At 49.8% G+C, this 21738-nt stretch overlaps 2 protein-coding genes across 3 annotated transcripts in view; both read right to left on the bottom strand.

Moving 5' to 3' along the window:
* Positions 1-6892, bottom strand: part of AP1M1 (adaptor related protein complex 1 subunit mu 1) — a 28744-nt gene extending 21852 nt beyond the window's left edge. Inside the window, exons 1-2 of the mRNA XM_055343246.1 lie at positions 6736-6892; positions 1131-1287 (exon numbers count right to left, since the gene is read on the bottom strand). Of these exons, the coding sequence (XP_055199221.1) occupies positions 1131-1287; positions 6736-6777 (199 nt within the window). The 5' untranslated portion in view covers positions 6778-6892. The remainder of the gene's footprint in view (positions 1-1130; positions 1288-6735) is intronic.
* Positions 6893-9222: 2330 nt separating this feature from the next.
* FAM32A (family with sequence similarity 32 member A) lies at positions 9223-14746 on the bottom strand. 2 transcript variants are annotated; one of them, XM_055343263.1, is made up of 5 exons: positions 14650-14746; positions 14388-14529; positions 10732-10785; positions 10346-10428; positions 9223-9838 (listed from the first exon to the last, which is right to left on the bottom strand). In XM_055343263.1, exons 1-4 carry the CDS (start codon positions 14721-14723, stop codon positions 10360-10362), a joined length of 339 nt encoding a protein of 112 aa, XP_055199238.1. In that variant the 5' UTR covers positions 14724-14746; the 3' UTR covers positions 9223-9838; positions 10346-10359. The 2 variants fall into 2 exon arrangements, with proteins under 2 accessions (XP_055199238.1, XP_055199237.1); XM_055343262.1 differs by lacking the exon at positions 9223-9838 and having other exon boundaries at positions 10170-10428.
* Between the last annotated feature and the right edge of the window lie 6992 nt (positions 14747-21738).

Raw genomic sequence — 21738 nt, forward strand, 5'->3', positions numbered from 1 at the left:
CCTGCAGAGAGTAGACACAGAAAATGGATGCTGGGCTAGTTGAAGCAGTGCTGGCTTCCTCCCTCCAGCCTGGGACCACATGCCCGTCAGGCACTTTCTAAGGAGGGGTAGTGGGCACCTTCAGCTCTCATGGCTATGCCCTGCTGGAAACTATTACCCAACAGCGGAACTAGGGAGCAGGAAGGGGGTGCCATGCAGCAGCAACCCAAGGGATTGAGCCATTGCCATCTCCTCCCTGGCTGCCCAGGCATGAAACTGGGACCCAACTGGAAACTGGTCAGACGGCTCCTACTGAGCTCACACCACCACCACCTGCACACCTGGGCAGCCACCGCCCAGACCCAGGGTGGCTTCACAGACAGCCAACTCCCAGGTTACAGGCTGCCAGCGGTACTCTGTAGAGCTGCCCCTCACAGGCCCTCTGGAGAGAGGGGAAGGAGAAGAGAGGCTACAGGGGCTGGACCTTAGGCGGCCAGACGAGGGTCGCAGGTCAGGACCTCCCTCACTGTAATGTGCACACAAGGCTCGAGGGATGACCCCAGCTTCCTCGTCCCCTCCCCACATTAACTCCTGTCCCCTACAGTCTGGCTTCTGCTCAGCAGCCAGGAACCTTCAGAAAACGCCAATCTGATTTTATGTCACCCCATCTGCCTGAAACCCTCCAAAGGCTTCCTGTCAAAAGTGACGGCCTATGAGACCCCTTGGTATTGCTGACCACTTGGGCCTCATTCCCACCATACCCCACTTCCCTGCCCTTCCCCCTCCCCCGATGCTCTAGCCACCCCTACTGTGGCTTCTAGAATAAGCCTCACTTCCCCTTTACAGAGCCTTTTCCCAGGCCTATGGCTCCTGGTGTCTGCCAACTGCTCTGGATAGTGGATACATGGTCTTCCTGCAGGTCTCCTCCAGGTGTCCCTTCTCAGAGAAGCCCTCCTGGATCCCCAGACTACCTGAGGTCCCCTGCCATACCCTCTCCTCTCCCAGCGCCCATCACACTTGTTACTGTCTGTTCCCTGCTCATCTCCGCGGGCTGCGGGGAGCTCCAGGAGGGTGTGCCTGAACCAGCCCTGGGCCTGCACATGCACAAGCCCAAACGGAAGGCCCCTGGGGGCTCCCCCGCAAAGGGATACGATACAGATTGTTGTGCTTGATCCACATGAAGCGGACGCCCCCGTGGGCCAGGATGGGCGACAGCATCCCTTCCTCCTCCTTCTCCATCAGGATAGGCATGAAGTGCTCCACCTCCGACATGTCCACGTCGCCGCGGTAATTCCGGCAGATGAGCACCTGGGCGGAGGTGGGGGAGGAACACTGCTTTCATTGCGAGTCCCCCAGCCAGGTGCCTGGGGTGGGGGGTGAGAGCGCCAGCCTCCCTCGCCACAGGAACCCTATTCACATCCCTGAACATCAGAGACTCCGGGCCTGATCTCTATCCCCCAGGGAATTCCTCAAGGACAGCAGTTCCCAAAGTGAACATCACAGGGGCCAACCGGGTGCTCTGCAGGAGAGGGGAATGCAGGGCAACGGTCCAGGACTGAGTCAAGCGGGAGATGCCAGGTGAAGACGACCTGTAGGCTCTCGCTGCAGGCTTCCCAGAGCCTTTCCCATGCTGATGCACCCTGCTCTTCAGCCTGAGGCAGGGTGCCCACTCACACTCAGGGAATACTGCTGAGTGCTGGCGTCCACCAGAACTCCCCTGTGGCTTGAGGAGAAGCCCCTCATAGGGCTGCTGTTTCTTCTTTCTCGCTCTTTCATAACCCGTGGCTTAGGACACGCAGCATCTGGAACCTTTGTCCACTACTCCTGGGGACTTAACATGGGATAAGCACTTTGGTAAAGTCTGGCAGGCTCTCACACCGGTAAACCTAGCTTCAGACCCAGCTGTTCCTCTCTTAGGTATTTACCCAAGAGAAACAAAACCGTATGTCCTTGTGAAGACAAGTAGGCACATGTCCACTGCAGCTTTATTGTAAATAGATCCAGGCTGGAGAGAGGGCCAATGTCCTTCAACAGGTGAATGGGAACAAGAGCTGCATCCAGACCGGAGGCGCCTCAGCCATGAGAATGACTATTGACGCGGTGGCAGCACGGGGGGCTCTCAGGTGAGGGGCCAGACAACAGACGGCGTATCCCGTCCCATGGGATCCCACTTACATTAAACCCTCGCAGGCAGTGAGAGAAAACACGTAATGGCTGCCTGGGGACGGGCTGGACACGAGGGGCGGGAGGAAGCCCCAGGGGGTGATGGAGTTTCCCGGGTTTGCACGGTGACTGAACTCATCAAAGAAAGGTAGTCTGGTCCACCTGCGCTACCCCTCCGTGAGGGGACGAGGGGGGCCCAAGGCTGGCGCGCCAGGCTCTGTCTGGAGCCGCTGCCTAGAGCCCCTGGGACGACGAGGCTGCAGGACAGCGCCGTGCTGACAGGGGCCCTGCTGAGCAGGCCGCGCTGGGCAGCACCGGCCTTAGAGCCCAGAGTTCCACAAAATACACCACCTTTGTTGTGTAAAGCCAGGACAGAGAGAGAATCAGAGAGAGTCCAGACGAGAATCTCTTTCCTGGTTTCTCTTTCGTTGTCTGTGCCCTCTTCCTGCTGAGGTCCAGAAGGCCTCTTAGGGATCCAGCACCCAGTGGGTGTGAGCTCATGCGCATGTGGACCAGGCCCGGGCTGAGGGACTCCCGTGCACCCTCTCATATGCTCCTTGCCGGGGATATATACCACGAAGCAGAACGTGGTACACGTTCTCTCTCTTTGACAGAGATACACAGTGACGCCCAGAAACCTGGCACCACCTGCTTGAGGTCACATAGCCAGCAGAGCCTGGATTCTAACCAGTTCTTACCCCCTACATGGTCCCTTCTGCTCACTAAATGTTGCTTTCCTGGGCTTCGCAAGGCCCATCTTCTTCCCCAGGTACACAATCGGGGGCGGGGGGGCAGCTGTCGGCAGGGAGCCCCAAGGTCCCCAGAGTGCTCAAAGGAAGGAATAATTTATTTTGCTCGCCTTCATCACCAGGGCTGCAGAGATGCCTGCGCATCCAAATAGCAGGCACTGTGCCCCTCTACCATACGCCACGCTGGGCCTGGGGACACAGGTGGCCCAACAGGGTACCTGCACTGTGACACTTGCTTAGGAGGAACTGAGAGCCTCTCAAGGGTGTGACCTTCCAACTGAGGCCAGAGGGGGAGGAAAGATAGAAGCAGAGGGACCAGGGTTGCTGAAGCCACAAGGTAGTGAGAGGCACAGCCCATGGGGGAACCTGGGGGTACTGGTTAGGTAGAGTGAGGACAGCCTTAGAGCTTGGGCTGCAGGTCCCAGATGAGAAGACAAAGGCAGGGGACAGGACAGATTGAAGGAAGGCAGGCAACGTGGCGGCGGTGACAAACCGCTGCCCCTATGGTTGCTCTTGATCCCCACAGTTCCTTTCCCACAAAAAGCAAGAGGAGTCTCCTTCAACAGAAGGTTTTCCCTGCTGAAAGTGTCGGAAAACAAACTACAAGTTGAACCCCAGGACAAACTGGTTCTTCATGGCCCTGCCAACGCCTCTCCATTCATCTCCCCTCCCACCCCCACTGTTCCACCCCCAGGTCATTCCATTTCAGCCATCCTGGTCCCCAAGCCACTCTCTGAGCCATCCACACCTACTCCTGCCTCCAGGCCTTTGTACTTGCAGTTCCCTCTGCCCAGAATGCCTTGGCCTCTTCTAACTTCTCATGCCTCACCTCAGATGGCACCTCCTCCAAAAAGTCTTCCTTGCTTGCCCTGCCAGAGAGATCATACCCCAACTCCACTTGTCCTTCACTGCCCACCACACTGGTTCACTATAATTTCTATCCTCTTTTATGGTCTGTCCCCCCTACCAGAGTCGAACACTCAAAGAACAGGGACCACTTCCAACTTGTTGAGGGCTAGGTCCCAGCACCCACAACAGAGCCTGACTCCAGGGGGTGCTCAGGGAATGTTTGTGGAGTGAACATGGTGGTGAGGAGAAAAAGGCCAGGATAATACCCAGGTCTCCAATGAGGGCAGGCGCGTGGACAGTGCCGTCATTCACTGAGATGAGGAGAGCAGGCCTGGGGCGGCAGCGAGTTCATTTTGGGAAATGCCAGATTTGTGGCAGCTGTGGGACTTCCGAGATGTCCCTGAGAACAATGGATCTCCAGGTGAGTACTGTGGACTACGGTACAAACTTGAGTTCCCTGCACACTGACTTGACTTAAAACCCACCCAAGGAGAGGGACAGTGAGGGTGGGACCCATAGGCCTAAGCCAGAGGAGCCAACATCCCAGGGGAGGGGCCAGGAGACGGTGACAGAAAGGGGCAAAACGAGAGAGCAGTGCCTCAGGAGGCCAATGGAAGCCCACTGAGGAGTGTGGCAGTGGTGTCAGAAGCTGCAGAGAAACAAGAAAGATAAGGGCAAAGTGTCAGTGGAGGACTTTCTAGCAGCTAAACATGGCCATGCTGGTTTCCTTGGTGATCCGAGGCACTGGCTGGCTGGCTTGTGGTCATGAATTTCTTACTGTGCTACTACCTTACCTTTTATTAAATATAGTCTGCACAAAAGGTCCTTTCAAAACCTGAGGTCTATGGGGAATGGAGTAATAAATAGCACGATGGTTGCTGGGGATGAGAGGCAAGCCCATGGCTGCCCTGGGAGCTTCCCAAAAGGCAGGTCTGCTCATGCTCCTCCCAGGCTACAATCTCCTCCTTTCCAGGATCACACTGGTCCTCTCTGTTTCTCATACCCATAGGGACATTCTCAACCACCCATGGCCCTCCTCTAGGCTCCAGCATTACCCAGGTTTTCACCTGCCAGCCCCAGCAGGCTGCTCTGATCCCTCGGGCCAACTGCAATGCCTCCTGGCCCACCTAATACCTGGTCAGTTCCCAGCTCTGGCACCTCCCTCCTCCAGGAAGCCTTCTGTAACTGCTTTTCATCTGCAGCCAAAACTGAGGCTGGCAACTGTATTACCTGGGGCTGTGTCCATGCCCCTGCAATCTACCTAGATCTGATCATTTGGATCTGTCAGCTTCCATCTATCTCCCCTACTAGACCTTGAGGCCCTCAATGGGGTTAACAAGGACTGTGGGCCATGCGAGGTGCTAGCCTGTCTCAAACGTCCGCTCAGAGAGTTTGTCCAATAACACCATAACCAGCCTGTGCGAGCAGTGAGGAAAACAAGGCTCAGAGAGGAGAAGGTACTTGCCTGAGGTCACACAACTAAGCAGCAGAGATGGGTTTTGAACTCAGCCCTAACTGCACAGTCACAGTGAGATAGTCAGCACTGGGCTTGGTGCATGCAAGGTGCTCATGAAATGTTTGCTCAGGGAATGAGAGATTGAGATAAGGCAGCCTTTGGGAACTCTGCGGACACGGTGGCCAGCGTGGAAGGAAGAACAGGAGCTACAGGCACTCTGGAATGCTGCACACACTCAACCCCAGGGGTGCCCTGTGTCTTCCCTTGCCTGAGGGCTGGGAAAGGGAGCCCAGCACTGCGCCTCACTAGCTGTTGACTTTGGGTGGCATCCAGAGCAGGCGACCCACTCCAGGAACTCTTGGAAAGTGCTAGGGTGGGGTACCCTGGGAGTGGGGGCAGGAAGGGATAGCCACTTCACGTCTTCACTCCCCAGTGCTTCTGAGCTAACTCCTGCCTGCCCCGCGAGGCCCAACGTCCACCTCTCTCCCAGGGATCTGTGCAGGGCTTGTTAGCGTTGTTGCTACCGTTCCTGTGACTCCCAGATCAAGAGGCCAATACTCACTTGCCTTCTAGCCAGGATGGACTCGGGGAAAGGCAGCAGCCCCCTCGGAAAGGCTCTGAGACCCCCTCCTTTAAGAAGTTTTCCCAGGGTCCCCTGGGAAAGGCACCTGGGTCCTAGACGTGTGCAACTCTTCCTTCAGGTCTCCGCCAGATCTGTCACTGCCTCCCGGAAGCCCTCCCTGACCCCCGGTCCAGGCATAGTCTCCTATTACAACCTCACTGCTCTAGTAGGGCAACTGACATTGATTTGTGCTTTCTCAGATCAGTGTCCCTTTCTCTCACCAGCCTGCGAGCTCCACGACGACTCCAGTTTTGCTCACCAAAGGTAGCCCAAGACTAACCACCCCGTGCAGCACTTGGTAGGTGCTCCCCAAATATCAGCTGACTCCTAGACCTGCCATTCTATGGCTGGTGTGACCTTGGGCAGGTTGCCCGCCTGTGCCTCAGCTTCTCCCTCTGTAAAATGGCCCTCCCACCACCCACTTCACTTAACCCTGTAACTCAGTGTCACACCAAACGTTAAGAAATTCGGGCCGGGACTGCCAAGATGAAATCGCCGGGTAAAGAGGGCGGGGCTGGCCCGAGGGCACGCTGTCCCCGACACGCCTCGCCACCTCCGGCCAAGGGTCGCACAGCCCCTGAGCGCCAGTCCCGGCTTCCCGGACGGCTGCGGCCCGCCCTTGCCGCCGCCTCGGGTTTTCCCGGTGCCCCTACGAGGCGGGAGCACCCGGCACACCGTGGAGGGGGGGGGGGTGTCATGCAGCTGTGTTACCTGGCGACAGGGCGCGGCTCGCGGATCGAAGCCCCCGCCTTGTTACTTAGCAACAGGGTGAGGCCCTCAGGTGAGGCCGAGCAGCCTCTTTGCCTAAGACTAGGGTGGGTCCCATTGGCCAGTAACCTAGCAACAGGGTGGGTCCCCCCAGGGGGCGAGGCCCCACCGGTTGCCTGGCAACGGGAAGGGTGGGGAGCCATATGTACCTTGCCCTTTAGGTCCAGCACGTAGACGGCGCTGGCGGACATGACGGCTGCGGGAAGCCTCGGCAGCTGCCGAGGGCGGCGGCGACGGCGGGGACTGCCGGGCGTTGAGCAAGGCCGGGCGCGCCCCGCGACAGTTCGCCTCCACTTCCGGTCCGGGGAGCCGCGCGCGGACCGTTATGTCCGGTCGGGGAGGGGCTGCCGGAAAGGCGCAGGCGCGAGGCGGAGTGCGCGCAGGCGCAATACGCCCGATGTGACCTTATTTCCCGCTCCGGCGTCAAGCGTCCCGGAAGTAAGGCCCAGAGGGGCGGGGCCGAGCTTGGCCGAGCGGAGCCGGGCGGGGCCGACTGAAGCCGCGCACTCGCTGGCTGCCCGGCCCGCTGGAAACCCTGCCCCGCCTCCGGGGTCCCAGTGAGGGGACGCACCGGTTGTGGAACTCACCTTGGGCCCAGCCCCGTGACACTCATAGTCCGGCGGGGGAGTCTAGGAACAAATACAGTTACCAGTTGTGACAACGCTTTACGGGGGAAGGGGAAGGTGGCGGTCACTCGGAAAGAAGCCCAACTCTGAACGGCAGTCGGGCCTTACCGACAGTCACTACCTGTATGTCAGTGTCAACCCTCGTCAGTGCCTGTGGATTGCCTGGAATGACCTGAAAACCACGCCGCACCGAATCCTAGCGAAAAGCACTTCTTTCTGTAGTGACTGCAGCGGGTGATGCCAACTGTGTCCCCTGCTGAAGCAGCGGAGTCTCTCATTGCTTTTATGAATACTCGGGCTGTGAGAAATGCCTCCACGTTGTCCCAGGGAACCAGCACAATGCTCTGGGGACCCCAACCCTGCAGCATCAGTCCCATTTACTCAGGCTGCCTGCCTCTGACTTTTAACCTTCCCCTCCTACCTCCTTTGGGGTTTTGAAAGATGGCTCTTGATTATATATACACTCTGCTTTGGATAGAGATGAAGTGCAAGAAAATCCAGAGGAGAAAACTGGAATATTTTAAGACTACTGGGCTCCACGAAACATCTGGGGGAGTTTTGACAGTGTCTTGTACTACACTCTCTCATGCCTAGCCTCGTGGTTTGCCCAAATTATTTCAATGTTGTAGGAAAACATGTCTTTTGAAAATTACAAAATTATACACCTCACTGAAAACTAAGGAAATGCCAAAAAGCCTAAAACAAAAAGGAAAACTACCCTGGAGAGGTGACCCCTCTCATTATGGAGCATTTCCTTTCAGGCTTGCTCTAGGCAATCTTTAGATGTTTAAAATCAGAATTGAGGGGGGCAGGGCTAGGAGTATAGATTGGACAAAAGTCTTTTGGAGGGAGGAACACTCCCAAGCGCCAAAAGTACCATTGCAGTAAACCCTGTTTACACAAAATGACTCCTACCCTCCTTTTTCCATGTGTGTGGGGATTTAAAGTCACATCTGAATGTCATCCTTGGCATTTACACTTAATGTGTAAGCCAGATTCGACCTCCACAGCATCTCAGAAAAGACCAGACCTGCTGTGGTAGACCAGGGTTTCTCAAGCTTTGCTGCCTATTGGGGTCCTCTAAGGAGCTCTGAAAAATCTCAGTGACTGAACCCCACCCCAGGCAGCATCAGTTGGTTCTTAATGCTCCCAGGAGGGTCTAACATCCACAAGAGTCTGAGAAACACTGTGGTAGACTAACAGTGATGGCCTCCATTCAACCAAGTCTCCTGGTGTTCTTACCCGTGGAGTTCTCTCCCTGACGGGGTTTGGCAATGTGACTTGTGTTGGCCAAGGGGATAGGCTACACAGAGGTTCTGAAGGAGGACCTTCTGGCCCCAGGCAAGTCAACACACAAGTGAACTACTCCACATGGCCTAGAACCATCCAGCCTAGCAGTTAACCCACAGAAGAGAAATCCTGCTGTTATTCAGCTTTAGACTAGGTAGGCAGGGAGGTAGAAGATCTATCTTCCAGCATACGGACAATGGCTTTTCACAGCATCCTATCAAGCTCACAAACCCGGCTGCTGGCTCATGGATGGAAAAGGCCGCCAAGTGTCTAGCCTTTCTGCTAGACAGTGGGGGAACCTGCCTAAAGAACCACCATTGGGCAGCCCCGGTGGCGCAGCGGTTTACCGCCGCCTGCAGCCCAGGGTGTGATCCTGGAGACCCGGGATTGACTCCCACATCAGGCTCCTTGCCTGGAGCCTGCTTCTCCCTCTGCCTGTGTCTCTGCCTCTCTCTCGCTCTCTCTGTGTTTCTCATGAATAAATAAATAAATAAATCTTTAAAAAAAAAAAAAAAAAGAACCACCATTAATGAGAGTACATTACCTCTTGGATGGGCTGCAAGCCACAGGTGGAAAAACAGGTCACCTAATTCTTTCCAAGTTGCGGGTGAACAGTCACTTTGCAGTATGCACATTCTACATGTGCAATAATCCCCAAAAGCAGCATTTCTAGTGGTAATCAAATAGCATATAATTAAGACACTCAGACTTCTATTTAATAATTATTTTTTGCTTTATTCTGTTCATACGTGACAGCCCCAAACCCAACACTTGGTTTTTCTCTTTTGACTTTACTACTCTGCCACTACCTAGGTCAACAGTCTTCCTCCCAGTAGTATATATGGTTTGATCCTCATCATGCAGGTATAACACAGGTCCTCAGAGATCAGGGCTCTCCAGCACCAGGACCTCCGTCATCCCCTTTGACTGTACTCTTGGTGCTGGGGCTCTGCCCAGGTTCTGTCACCCCTGAGGTGTCCTTAGGCCAAAAACACCAAGCAGGCTACATGTTCTCTGCCAACTCTGAATAAACGTGGGGACTGCTTAGAGCCTAGGGTTGAGGGTAGTGAGGCAGGCTGTGTCTGGGTCCATTACAAAGGGATGCTGTCCTTGATTAATGAAGTCTGCCACGGTGATACCCTCTAGACATGTCTGGAATGGGGACCCTAGGAGGAGAGACTGCGTGCCGGCCACAGGCTGCTCAGACAGGGACAAGGTGTGTACTATATCCTTGCATTTGGAGATTCTTCTGCTTCCCAGGCTGCATTGTCTCACACACCAGGTGGCTGAGGAGGTATTCTGAAGGCCATGAAGGTTTAAGTGGCTTCCCTAGGCTCTGGAAGGAAGAGAATAAGCCCCAAGCTAAATGGTGCTTGGGAGGACAGCTCACGCAGGCCGCGCGGGGTCTGTAAGCTCAGGCTGTGCTGGCATTAGCTCCTTATCCTCTGGAGTCCATGCTGGCATTAACTCCTTATCCTCTGGAGTCCGTTTCATCCCAGTAAAGACAGCTAGCTGGATGACTGTCAGAATGAGATGCAACTTGGGGGTAAAGACGCTTTTCTGTATGTGACACAGAAATAACCTTAATCTCTAAATAAACCTGTACAAAATTTCCAGTCCAAACTAAAAAAGTTTACCTTCTATGCTACCAACAAACTGAAATGGAGTAAAAGAACAGTTTTACTTTAATCAAGTTCCAGCAAGAGGGCACACTGCTTTGGAAAAGCATCTGTCTCAGCAGAAAACGCAAGGGTGTGTGTAAAAGAATGTTTCTAGAAAATACCAAAGGCACCAAACAGAACCTTAACTTTGCCTTCCAATTCCCCTCGATGCCACTGCATACCCTGGGTGGGGAGGCTACTTCGTCCAGCTGACTTTGGGAATGTCATAATGCTCCGTAAGGGTGTCCAAGTGTCTGTTGAAGTCCTGGGGAAGCCAAGAAAAACCACATCAGCACTGCCTCAGACAGAGCATGAAGGTTGTGTGGTGCTGCCCACCCCCACTTCTCCACTATCCTGCCTCTCCTCAGTGAGCCCCCTCCTCCCAAAGCCACCTACCTTTGAACCCTGGGCTCAGCCTTAAATGACTCAGAGGGGAGGCGTTGCTTCTATTGAGTACCCCCATCCCCCTGACCCCAACACTCCAATGGCTCCCTCTGCCAGGCTCCTAGCCTCTGGGCCCAACTCAGACCCTACATAGCCTGGTCTTCTGCATGGGCATGTGACTTACCTCCACTCTCTGCTTGTGGGTTTTAGATGCTTTCTTTAGGATCCTTTCCATTTGCTGAAGACAGGAGAGAAATGGAGGTGAGTTCACACACTTGATCCAGCCCAGGCAATATGGGGTGGAAGATGGATGCCCCCACCAACTTAGCTCTCACACCTAGAATGGCTGGAGGTCTCAGGGTATATATCTTTCCCCTCCCTTAATTCTACTCAGACTGGTCCGACAGGGACACTCAACCACAACATATCCCACCAGGAATCCAGGTCGGCTGCCTCTCGGTCAGACTGGCAAGAAATGTACTGGCGCTGACTTGAGTCGACTCTGCTGGAAGCTTTATGTGTGCTTTCTACACCCCTGGGCAATTGACTGCATTCCCATTTTGCAGAAAATAAAGTTTCAGATGGGGTTTGAGGAAGGATGAAAAATGAGGAAGGTGAAGGGCTGAACAGATGATAGGAGCTCAAGGGAGTAGGTGCTGGTGACACGTGCCATGAGGGCTACAAGATCCAGATCACTCTGGGAAGTATGATTGTAGAATATGTATCCTGCACCACCACGACCTGCCTTACTCCTCATGCCCAACACCAGATGGTAGCTAGTGAGAGTTAAGAGCATGGGACGCAGAGCCAGACAAACCTGGGGCTACACCTGGCTCTGACATTTACTGACGAGGTGACTATGGCTGACTTTGGTGGTCCCCCCACGACCCCTAGTGCAGTTCTCTTCCATAATGACTCCGGGCTGGCCCCGTGACTCAGCTTACTTAACAGAATGCAGTGCCTGTGCTGGGCTAAAGCCCTAAGACCCAGCAGCCTTTGGCTTCATGTTCTTGGGAAGCCAGCCACCATGCAGGAAGTCTGATGACCATACCAGAAAAGAAAGGACCCGGAGGGTGAGATGACACATGGGGAGAGAGGCCACGGGAGGAACGACAAGGCATCTAGACATGTGATGGTAAAGCTATCTTAGATGTTCCAGCCCAGTTGGTCGTCCAACCTGAGCTGCCACCTGACTGCAGAGATTCCAAGTGAGGGAAGCAAAAGAACTATCCAGCTGAGCTGAGTCAATCTACAGAAGCATGAGATGACCCTGTCAGCCACCACCTAGCTGTTACTCCCTGTCCCTCATCTCATTTGCTGCCTCATCTTCCTCTGCGTCCAGCCGGCTCCCATCCCTGCCTCTCTTCCTGCTGCTGTGAGCCTGAGACCTGTGCCTCCTTACAAGAGGCCACACTGACTTGACTAGCTACCACCAATGCCAGGCCCTCGGTAAGGCTCTGCCTTCCCTCTCAGCCTTCTATGCACCAAGTTCGCAGGGTGTCTTGGGTGCTGTCGCCACCCCTCCTTCACAGACAGAGAAAATGAGGACCACTGTGCACAGTGGGTGATGCAGTTGGAGATGCCAAGCCCTAACCCTTCAGGCTGGGGCCCTGCCCCATGGGCCCTTCTTCTAAGAGCTGTCCAGCCTTCACACTCACTGTGCTCAAACATCCTTCCACAAGGGAATCCGAATTTCCCAATCCCACCTACCTTTGCCCATACTTTCTGGCATCTCCTCTCCTGGTTCAAACAAAACCCACAGCACTACTTCCAGTTCTCAATGCCAGCTACAGGTTCATTTGTCTATTCCTCTTGGTAGATCTCCCAAGAGTTCTTTTTTTTTAAGATTATTTATTTATTTATTTATTTATTCATTCATGAGAGACAGAGACAGAGAGAGGCAGAGGGAGAAGGAGAAGCAGGCTCCATGCAGACAGCCTGACATGGGACTCAATCCCAGGTCTCCAGGATCACACCCTGGGCCAAAGGCGGTGCTAAACCACTGCGCCACCAGGGCTGCCCCCAAGACAGCCCTGCATCAGCCCTGCATCTTTCTGCATCTTGTCTTTACTTCTGCCTTTCCCCACCTTCCTTTGGATCCCCTCTAATCAGCCTCTCTTCCTCCTCATTCCAAATGCCAACTAAGAGCTCTTGGGGCTCATAAGACCTCTTGATAGCATGACACTGGTCATCACTTCCTCCTTAAAACACTTTCTCCACTTGGCTCCTAAGGACACACACTCGGTTTTTCTCCTTCCCATGAACCTTTGCAATTTCAGATCCTAGACCTCATCTCTGTCACTGTGCCTCCCCGGAGGATCTCATCCAGTCCCACAGCAATTCTGGGATATTTGCAAGAGAGGCCAGACCCCTCCTCCAAATTGCAGATTCAGGTGTCAAGGTGTCCACAAGAATTCTCCATTTGAATTTCTAACAGCGATTCGAACATTCAAGCGTTCTCTAAAACCAAGGTCTTGATGCCCTGCTTTAGAAACCTGCTTTACCTGCTGTCCTTCCTATTGCAGACCCTTCATTTACTCGTCACTTGCCACCAATAATCTTGGTCATTCCTCATTTCCTGGCCCACACCCAATCCATCAACTAATCCTGCTGTTCTTGCTGCAAAATCAATCCCAAACCTAGTATCTTCCATTGCTTCAACTATTACTGTCCTATTCTGAGCTGCTGTTATGCTGCTACACCTGATGGTTACTCTCCCCCACTCCCACTCTAGGAGTAACATCCCAGCCCAGCCAGGGACTATAACCTCAGGGAAGGAACTTAAGTGCATTCACTTGTTAGATCCTCACCACAAACCTGTTAGGTAAGGACTTCAGCCCCACTTTACAGTCAAAGAAAATGAGATGTGGGAGGTTAACCAACCGGCCCAGTTACAGCACTACCAAGAAACGGTAGAGACAGAATAGAACCCTCTGTCTGGTCAAAGCCAGTGAGTCTCACCTTTTTCTTTTCTTTTTTAATGACTCAATTAAGCCTGAGAGTGATGAGTTAACCCTTCCTGATGTTACTGGACCAAATCACCCAGACGAGGGTTAGGGTTTTTCAGCCTGGACACCTGACATTTTGGGCCAGATCATTTTTGCTATGGGTGTGTGTGTGTGGGGGGGGGGGGGGGGCGGTGCTGTCTTCATTACTGTAGGATGCTAAGCAGCATCCCTGGCCCTATCCCACTAGATACCAGTAGCACTACCCCCAACCAACACACCCTGAAGTTTTAATAAACAGCAATGTCTTCAAACACTGCCAAAAATCTTCTCGGGAGTGGATGTAAGGTACAAATACAACCTATATGAGCCTGCCAAAGTCATCATGGAAACAGACTTTGTGAAAACTTATAGCCGGAAGCATGACCATTTAGTATCAACAGCTAACATCAACTGAGCACTGATTTTATGCCAGACTGAGTGCCAAATGCTTTATCTGCATGACTTCATCTGAAGTTCCCATCCCTTTTAGGAGAAAGCACTCTCCTGACCCCTACAGATAGGTAAGTTGAGGCAGAAAGAAGATGAGTCATTAGCCCTGTGTCACCGGGCAAATGAGAAACTGCGCTGGAATCCAAAACCGGTCCCCGGGTCTGGCCTTTCTACGCCAGTCCTAGCTTTCTCCTCTGCCATCCACTCTGGCGGGGGCGCTTCCTGTCCTCGGAGCTCCGCCAACCGCGGACTCAGAGTTAAGGTCTCACTGACCGCTCACTACCGCTCCGAGAGGCCCGGGTCTGACCCCCAAGTTCCGAGTCCACCGGCTCTGCCTCCCCATCCACCTCCGGAGACCCAGAGCTGCTGCGCGGGGCATCCCCAGCTTCCCCACCCGCCTTACCCGCTTCTCCTGCATCTTCTCGAAGGCCGCCTGGGCCGGGGTTCGCTTGTCCAGGCCTCGCCGCTTCTCCTCCTCGTTCTTTTTGCTCGTTCCCATCGCTTCCAGGAGTTTCGCCTTGTCTTTGTCCTTCTTTTTCTTCTTCCTGGGAGGGGAGAGGCGGGGAGAGGAGGTAAGGCGGATCAGGGGGGGCAAGAGCTCGAGGACTCTAGATGAGGCTGAAGGGGGCAGAAGACAAGGTTTTGCAGTGCTCTCGGGGACTCACCGTTTGGTCACACCGAGCTCTGCGACGCCTTTTAGTTTCAGGGGCCCCTTCTGAACCTGCTCGTAGGCCGCCATGATGCTTGCTTTTCCGTAGGTAAACCGCCACACTTCCGGTTTGAGTGCCCTATTTGCATCCGAATGCCCGCCTCACTTCGTCTTGATTGGTTGAGCTAGGGGTTGCGCCTGCGCTCTTGGCATCTGGCGCCACACTTTCCGGTTGTGGAGTCTGACTGGACCTCATCCTTTGCATCCGGTCTCCTGCCACACTTCCGGCTTTGACGTACACTTCCGGTTTCTCTGGGCTTGAACCACCTGGATCTGCAAAGCTGTTTTGAAAGTTCTCCCGTTTCTTTCTTTCTTCTCCTTCTTCTTTTTTAAAGATGCATTTATTTATTTGAAAGAGGGAGTGCACTCTAGTAGCGGAAGGGGCAGAGAGAAAGACAGAATCTCAAGGGTACTCCTCGCTTTGCGTGCAGCCCACTCTGGGCCTCCATCCCAGGACCTGAGCTGAAATCAGGAGTCCCATATGCAACGGAAATCCCCATTTCCTAAAACACAGTGTTCTCTTGCGTATTTTGTGTGCACTTGGATGTTCTGTTCTATTTTACTGCTGTATTTTGAGAGTTGGGTTTTTTTGTTTGTTTCAGGGTTTTTGTTTGTTTGTTTTGTTTTTTTTGTAATCTCTACACCCATTGTGGGGCTTGAACTCACACGCCCAAGATCAAGAGCGTGTTCTACTGACTGAGCCAACTAGGCCTGCTGGAGAGTTTAATAGATAACCTAATTTTGTAGACCTCATCAGTACTTACTAGGTTTTTTTTTTTTTTTTGCCAATTTTGATGAATGATAGTGAAATGGATGTCAATTGCGTTTGAAAGAAATTTTTAAAAATACATTCTATGGAGTATAATTTATAAGCAGTAAAATGCATTCGTTTTAATTGTATCCTTTGATGAATATCATCATGTTTACACACCCATGTATTCATCTCCACAATCAAGATCTAGAACATTCCACCACCACAAAGTCCCTTGTTACTCTTCCCACTTAATCCCTAAGCCCATCATTCTCCCCAGGCAACTCCAAATCTATTTTCTCTCACTATAGATTAGATTTGTCTTCCGTAAAAGTTTCATATACATGGCCTTATAAATGTTCTTTTGAGCTAGAGTTCTTTTTTTTTTTTAAAAAAAAGATGTTATCTATTTATGAGAGACACAGAGACATAGGCAGAGGGAGAAGCAGGTTCCCTGCAGGGAGCCCAATGTGGGACTCCATTGTATAAATATATTAGATTTTTAAAAAATCCACTCACCTGTGATTGGACACCTGAGTTGTTTCCAGTTTGGATCCCTAATGAATGGAGATGCTGTGAACATCAGTATATAAGTCTTTGAATAAACACAGGTTTCATTCTCTTGGGCTCACTCCTGATGCCTGCATTACTTAAAGTAGAATAGTAGCAAGGTTTGGTTTTTCTCATTATAAAATGTTGAGTCTCAGTCACTCTGTTTTGAAGGTTTGATAAGAGAAAATAGTTGCATAGGATGTACTGAAACAGAGGGAGAAGCTGACTCCTCACTGAGTGGGAAGCCCAACATGGGGCTCAATTCCAAGACCAACCGTGAGATCATGACCTGAGCCAAAGGCAAATGCTTAACCAACTGAGCCACCCAAGTGCCCCAAAACATTTCTATTTTTTGTTTTCTTCTATCATTTTAAGCATTATATTTCCTTTTTTTTTTTAAGCATTATAGTTCTCAGTGGGGGTCATCTTCCTCAGGGTCTGGGTGAAAATTCTGTCAGGCCCTATAGCTTTTCTCTCATTTTTATGTGATATATAGTACTATTGTCACTTTATGTAGTACATAGGTCTCAATTCAATATGTGGAAGGTCTGGACCTTGATTTGGTAGGAATAGTCTCACCTTTTCCTTAGCTGGGATATACACATTAAAAAAAATAAGGCAACAGGCCTAAAATGCCTTATACTAATCCCCACGTTACCGAACAGAGACTTAACTTCATTACAGTTTTGGCTCTTCAGAAATGAAATCTTAAACCAGTCATCCAGGAATTCTCTGATCAGCACTAGGTAGGTTCTCTGCTGGACAGACCCCTGCTATCCCATAAAGGAAAGTAACCTTGCAATAACCAAAAGGGTAAAATACACAAAACATAAAATTTACCATTGTAACCACTTTAAAGTGTGCAGCTCATTGGCAATAAATACATTCCCAATGTTGTGCATATATTTATTTTTATCTGATTACAAAAGGTATACAAACATTAATTGCAGAATGTGTCATTGGAAAAGTACTGAGAAGCCCAAAGAAAACAGTAATCACTCCCACCCAGAAATAATATATTATTGTCTTGATTTCTCTATTTCTAATTGATTTCTCTTACTATCTGTAATTTTAAAAATAAAATGAGATTTGGGACACCTGGATGGCTCAGTCCATCAGGCATCCAACTCCTAATTTCGGCTCTGGTTATGATCTCAGGGTCATGGGATTGAGCCCTGAGTTGGGCTCCCTGCTGAGCATATACTGCTTGAGATTCTCTCTCTCCCTCTCCCTCTGTCCTTCCTCTCTTGCTCTCTCTCAAGTAAATAATAATAAATAAATAAATAAATAAATAAATAAATTTTAAAAATGGAATTGTATTCTATACTTGCTTTATTACTGAACTTCTCCCCATCCGAATATGCTTTTGTATGTTGAGGTAATGCTGAGAGAAGCAGAAAAGAACCTCCAAATTTCTAACATTAAATATATATATATATATATATATATATATATATATATACATACGTGCAGGCCTGTGTGAGAAAACCGCACAGTACAAAAAAAGTTAAAAGAAAACGAAAAAGTAGAAACTTCCCTTTTCACCTCTTTTCAGAATGATTAACAATTTCATTTGTGTATTTTTCAGCGCGAAAGTGTGTATGCCAACATTTGTACATCTGCGCAATGTTCTGTTATTTCTGTCCTCAGTTTTCGTTTAGCAAAATGTCTTTTTTTCAGATTTTTATTTATTTATTTGAGAGACAGATAGTGAGAGTGAGCATGAGGGGGGCTGGAGGGGCAGAGGGAGAGGGAGAAGCAGACTCCCCGCTGAGCAGGGAGCCTGACATGGGACTCGATCCCAAGACTCTGGGATCAGGACCCAAGCCAAGGGCAGACACTTAACTGACTGAGCCACCCAGAAGTTCCAGCAAAATTTCTTTTAAAAAAAAAAAAAATATTTTAAAAATTTATTTTGGAGAGAGAGAAAGTGCACGCCAGTGGGGGGAGGGACAGAAGGAGAGAGAGAACTCTCCAGCAGACTCCGCGTTAAACCGGGAGCTTGACGTGGGCTCCGTCATTATCAAAACGTCTTGAAGCTCTTTACAAGGCCCCAGTTGCCTCCCCTCACCTTCCTCAAACGCTGGATGTCCTGTGGCTGAGTGAGGCACTCCCTAACCAAAGCCCATCTACATGCCCACAAATCTCAGGTCACTTCTGCAAGTGGCCTGAATCTGTAGTAGTGCAATTTCTGGGCTCAAGATTATATACATTTGTGCATTTTAATTTAGACTGCTAATGCCCAAATTGTGCCAAAGACTTGAAGGATTGTAGAAGCTCTAGAGAAGCAAGCGTCCCCCTAACTCAGGCCGAAGAGGGCTGGGTGCCTGACATTTCCGCTTCTGCCTGAAGGGGGCAGCAAGCGACTGCTCAATTCTCCAGCTCCTCGGCTCAACACTTAGCGTCCAGAGAGAATGGGTTTCCTGGTGCTACCGGCCAGGGCAGGGTGGCTGATGGGGTGATCCTTGACAGAATCAGCTCCTCAGGGACGAATAGGACAGACTCAGCGGGGGAGAGCTCTTCTTCCCCAGCCCACCTAGCAGGTTTGAAGCTCCTCTCTGGCACTTCCAAGGCTGTGTGCCCCTGCAGGAAGTAGCTTGACCTCTCTGACCTTCTCTTTCCACCTTTATAAAGTGCTGCTGCTGCTGCTAACAACAGCTAATGCTTTAAATGGATTTACATGGGTCATTTATTCCCACAGCCACCCTGTCACACGAACCATCCTGATTTTACAGGTAGGGAAACTGAGGCACAAACTGTAATCCGACCTATGCCAAGTGTTCCATCCTTGCTTATGTCACATGGCCTGAGGCCATCCATTGTGCCACTATTTTATAAACCTCTATGACAGCATTTTTCAACTTTTTTTTCATTATCATCTCTTAAAGAGAACAGCCCCTAAAAGAGAACTTAATTAAATTTAAGGAGAAAGGTTAAATCCCAATTAATAAATTTGTGTCAAGAAGGATGAGCTTTGGAGGGCCACAAACCATTGAAATATCTAAGGTTTTTTCATCTTCTCCCCACCCACCCCTGAGCCATTTTTCACCACCTTAGGAGCAATACTGCCCGCACTGATAATTTATGTTCTAAGGGAGGAATTGTGCCAAATTCCTGTGCTTTTGCTTACTTAAATTTTTAACTTTATATCCACTTAAAGACTCTTGAGCTTTAAATACATAGAGATTTTTATTATATACTTCTCTTTGGTATACATACTAAGAAAATACAGTAACTCAGTAGGGTTTTCTAAACATCTTCATACACAGAGAATACACATACTCATAGGAATCACTTTCCAACTATAAGTGTTGATAACATCCCTGTCTGTGCCATAGAGGACCCTGATAAGGAGCATTTCTTTAAGACAATTTGCATTGTTTCCAAAGAATAGAGTATGGAAAGGGAAAACAGTTACCAGAGGGTGGAAATACAGGGCAAACACTGCCTTACCCAAGAGTTCAAGGTCAACATTGTTGGTGACTTCAGGTAGCTATCAAGTAACCCCAGGTATGATGCGATGAGGACTTCTGAGGTCTTCCCCCCCCCAAAAAAAAACCCCAAAACTCCATTTCAGTCATGAGAAAACACCAGACATATCAAGTTGAGGGACATTCTACAAAGTACCTAGCTGGCACTCTTCAGGACTATCAAGGTTGTGGAAAAAAAAAAAAAAGAAGACCAAAAAATCAAAATCAAATAAAACAAAACAGACTTAAGATCAGGAGTCTAAGATGCTAAATGCAATGTGGGGTCCTGACAGAAAAAGGGACATTACTGCATGTATACACCTATGCTCGTAGCAGCGTTGTTCGTAATACCCAAAAGGTGGAAAGACACCAAATGTCCATTGATGGATGAATGAATGAACAAAGTGTGATCTATCCATATAATGCAATATTAATCTTAAAAAGGAAAGAAATTCTGACACACGCTACAAAGTGGATGAATCTGAAAGACATGCTGAGTGAAAGAAGCCAGACACAAAAGGACAAACAAATGCTGTATGATTCCAGTTACATGTGGTTTCCAAATTCACAGAAACAGAAAGTAGGATGATGAGTTCCAGGAACTGGCGGGGAGGGGAGGATGGGGAGTTGCTTAATGGGGACAGAGTTCCAGTTCTACAAGATGAAAAGAGTTCTGGGGACAGATGGTGGTGACAGCTGCGCAACACTGTGAATGTATTTCATAGCACTGAGCTGTACACTTAGAAATGGCCAGAATGGTAAATATTATGGTAAAAATTTTACCACAATAGAAAATTTAAAAACAACAGGGAAATGATAGAGATCCCGTGTGCCCTTTTGCTAGTTTCCCTCAATTGTAACATCTTCCAAACTCTAGTGCAATGTCACAACTAGGATATTGGCATAGCTACAGGCAATACACAGAGCAGTCAGTCCATTATCTCCAAGATCCCTCTTGATGCACTTGATCCACACTCATCCCCCCACCCCATTCCCACACACTGGCAGCCAGCAAGCTGTTCTCATTCCTATAATTTAGTCATTTTAAGAACACTGTAAATGGAATCACACAGTTTGTAACATTTTAGCATTGGCTTTTCCCCCCTCCACTGAGCATAATACCCCAGAGATTCATCCAGGTTGTCAGATGTATCCCTTTTATTGCTGCGTAGTGTTGCGCGGTATGGATGGACCAGTTTGTTTAACCATTCATCTGTTGAAAGATAGATGGGTTGTTTCCTGTTTGGGGGCTATTATGAATAAAACGTCCATTATAGGTTTTTGTGTGAGCATAAGTTTTCATTTCTCTGGGATTGCCCAAGAGCGCAAGTGCTGGGTCTTATGGTGGTTATGTTTTTGGTTTTTTATTGTATTTTATCGTAAGAGCACTCAACATGAGATATAACCTCTTCACAGATTTTTAAGTGTACAATGCATTATTGTTGGCTACGGATATAATGTCCAGTGGATCTCTAGAGCTTATTCATCTTGCTTGACGAATCTTGCTTCATGCCTGCTGACTAGGAAACCCTATTCCCACTTCCTCCCAGCCTCTGCAAACCAGTATTTGTCTTTCTGTGACTGGTTTATTTCACTGAGCAAATGTGCCCAGAGGTCATTCATGTTGTGACATATTGCAGAATTTCCTTCTTTTTAAAGGTTCAGTAATATTCCTTGTGCACGTAAGCCATGTTTTCTTCATCCTTTCATCCATCCATGGACATTCAGGTCGTTTCCATAGCTTGGCGATTGTGAATAATGCTGCGATGAGTATAAGAGTGTTAATATCTCTTTTGAGATCCTGATTTCAATTCATTTGGATGTATACTGGACCCTATGGGAGATCTATTTTTAATTTTTCTAGGCACTTCCATGCTGGTTTCCATAGTGGATGCACCATTTTGCCTTCCCACTCACAGTGCACAGGGTTGCCATTTCTCTACATCCTCACCAACACCTGATGGCTTTTGTTTTTTTAATAGCCATCCTGACAGTGATATCTCATTGTTGTTTTGATTTGTTTTCCCCTGATGATTATTAAAATTCTGTATTGTCATTATGATTCTGAGTTCTATGTCCTGTATTACAAGGGGATATGGTTGCTTACTATTTATCATAGTAAAGCTGGAATTTATCCATACAAAGATTAAATTAATTTACTTATACCATGAAAAAATGATTTCTTGAAAATGCAAAAAGGAAAAAAAACCCATTGTTGGAGTTGGGTGTCAGAAAGGCAGCTCCGGTGGCTGACCAACATGAGCAGCAGCTT

The sequence above is a fragment of the Nyctereutes procyonoides genome, unplaced genomic scaffold (assembly GCF_905146905.1).
Source record: "Nyctereutes procyonoides isolate TBG_1078 unplaced genomic scaffold, NYPRO_anot_genome, whole genome shotgun sequence".
In the NCBI taxonomy this organism is placed as follows: domain Eukaryota; kingdom Metazoa; phylum Chordata; class Mammalia; order Carnivora; family Canidae; genus Nyctereutes; species Nyctereutes procyonoides.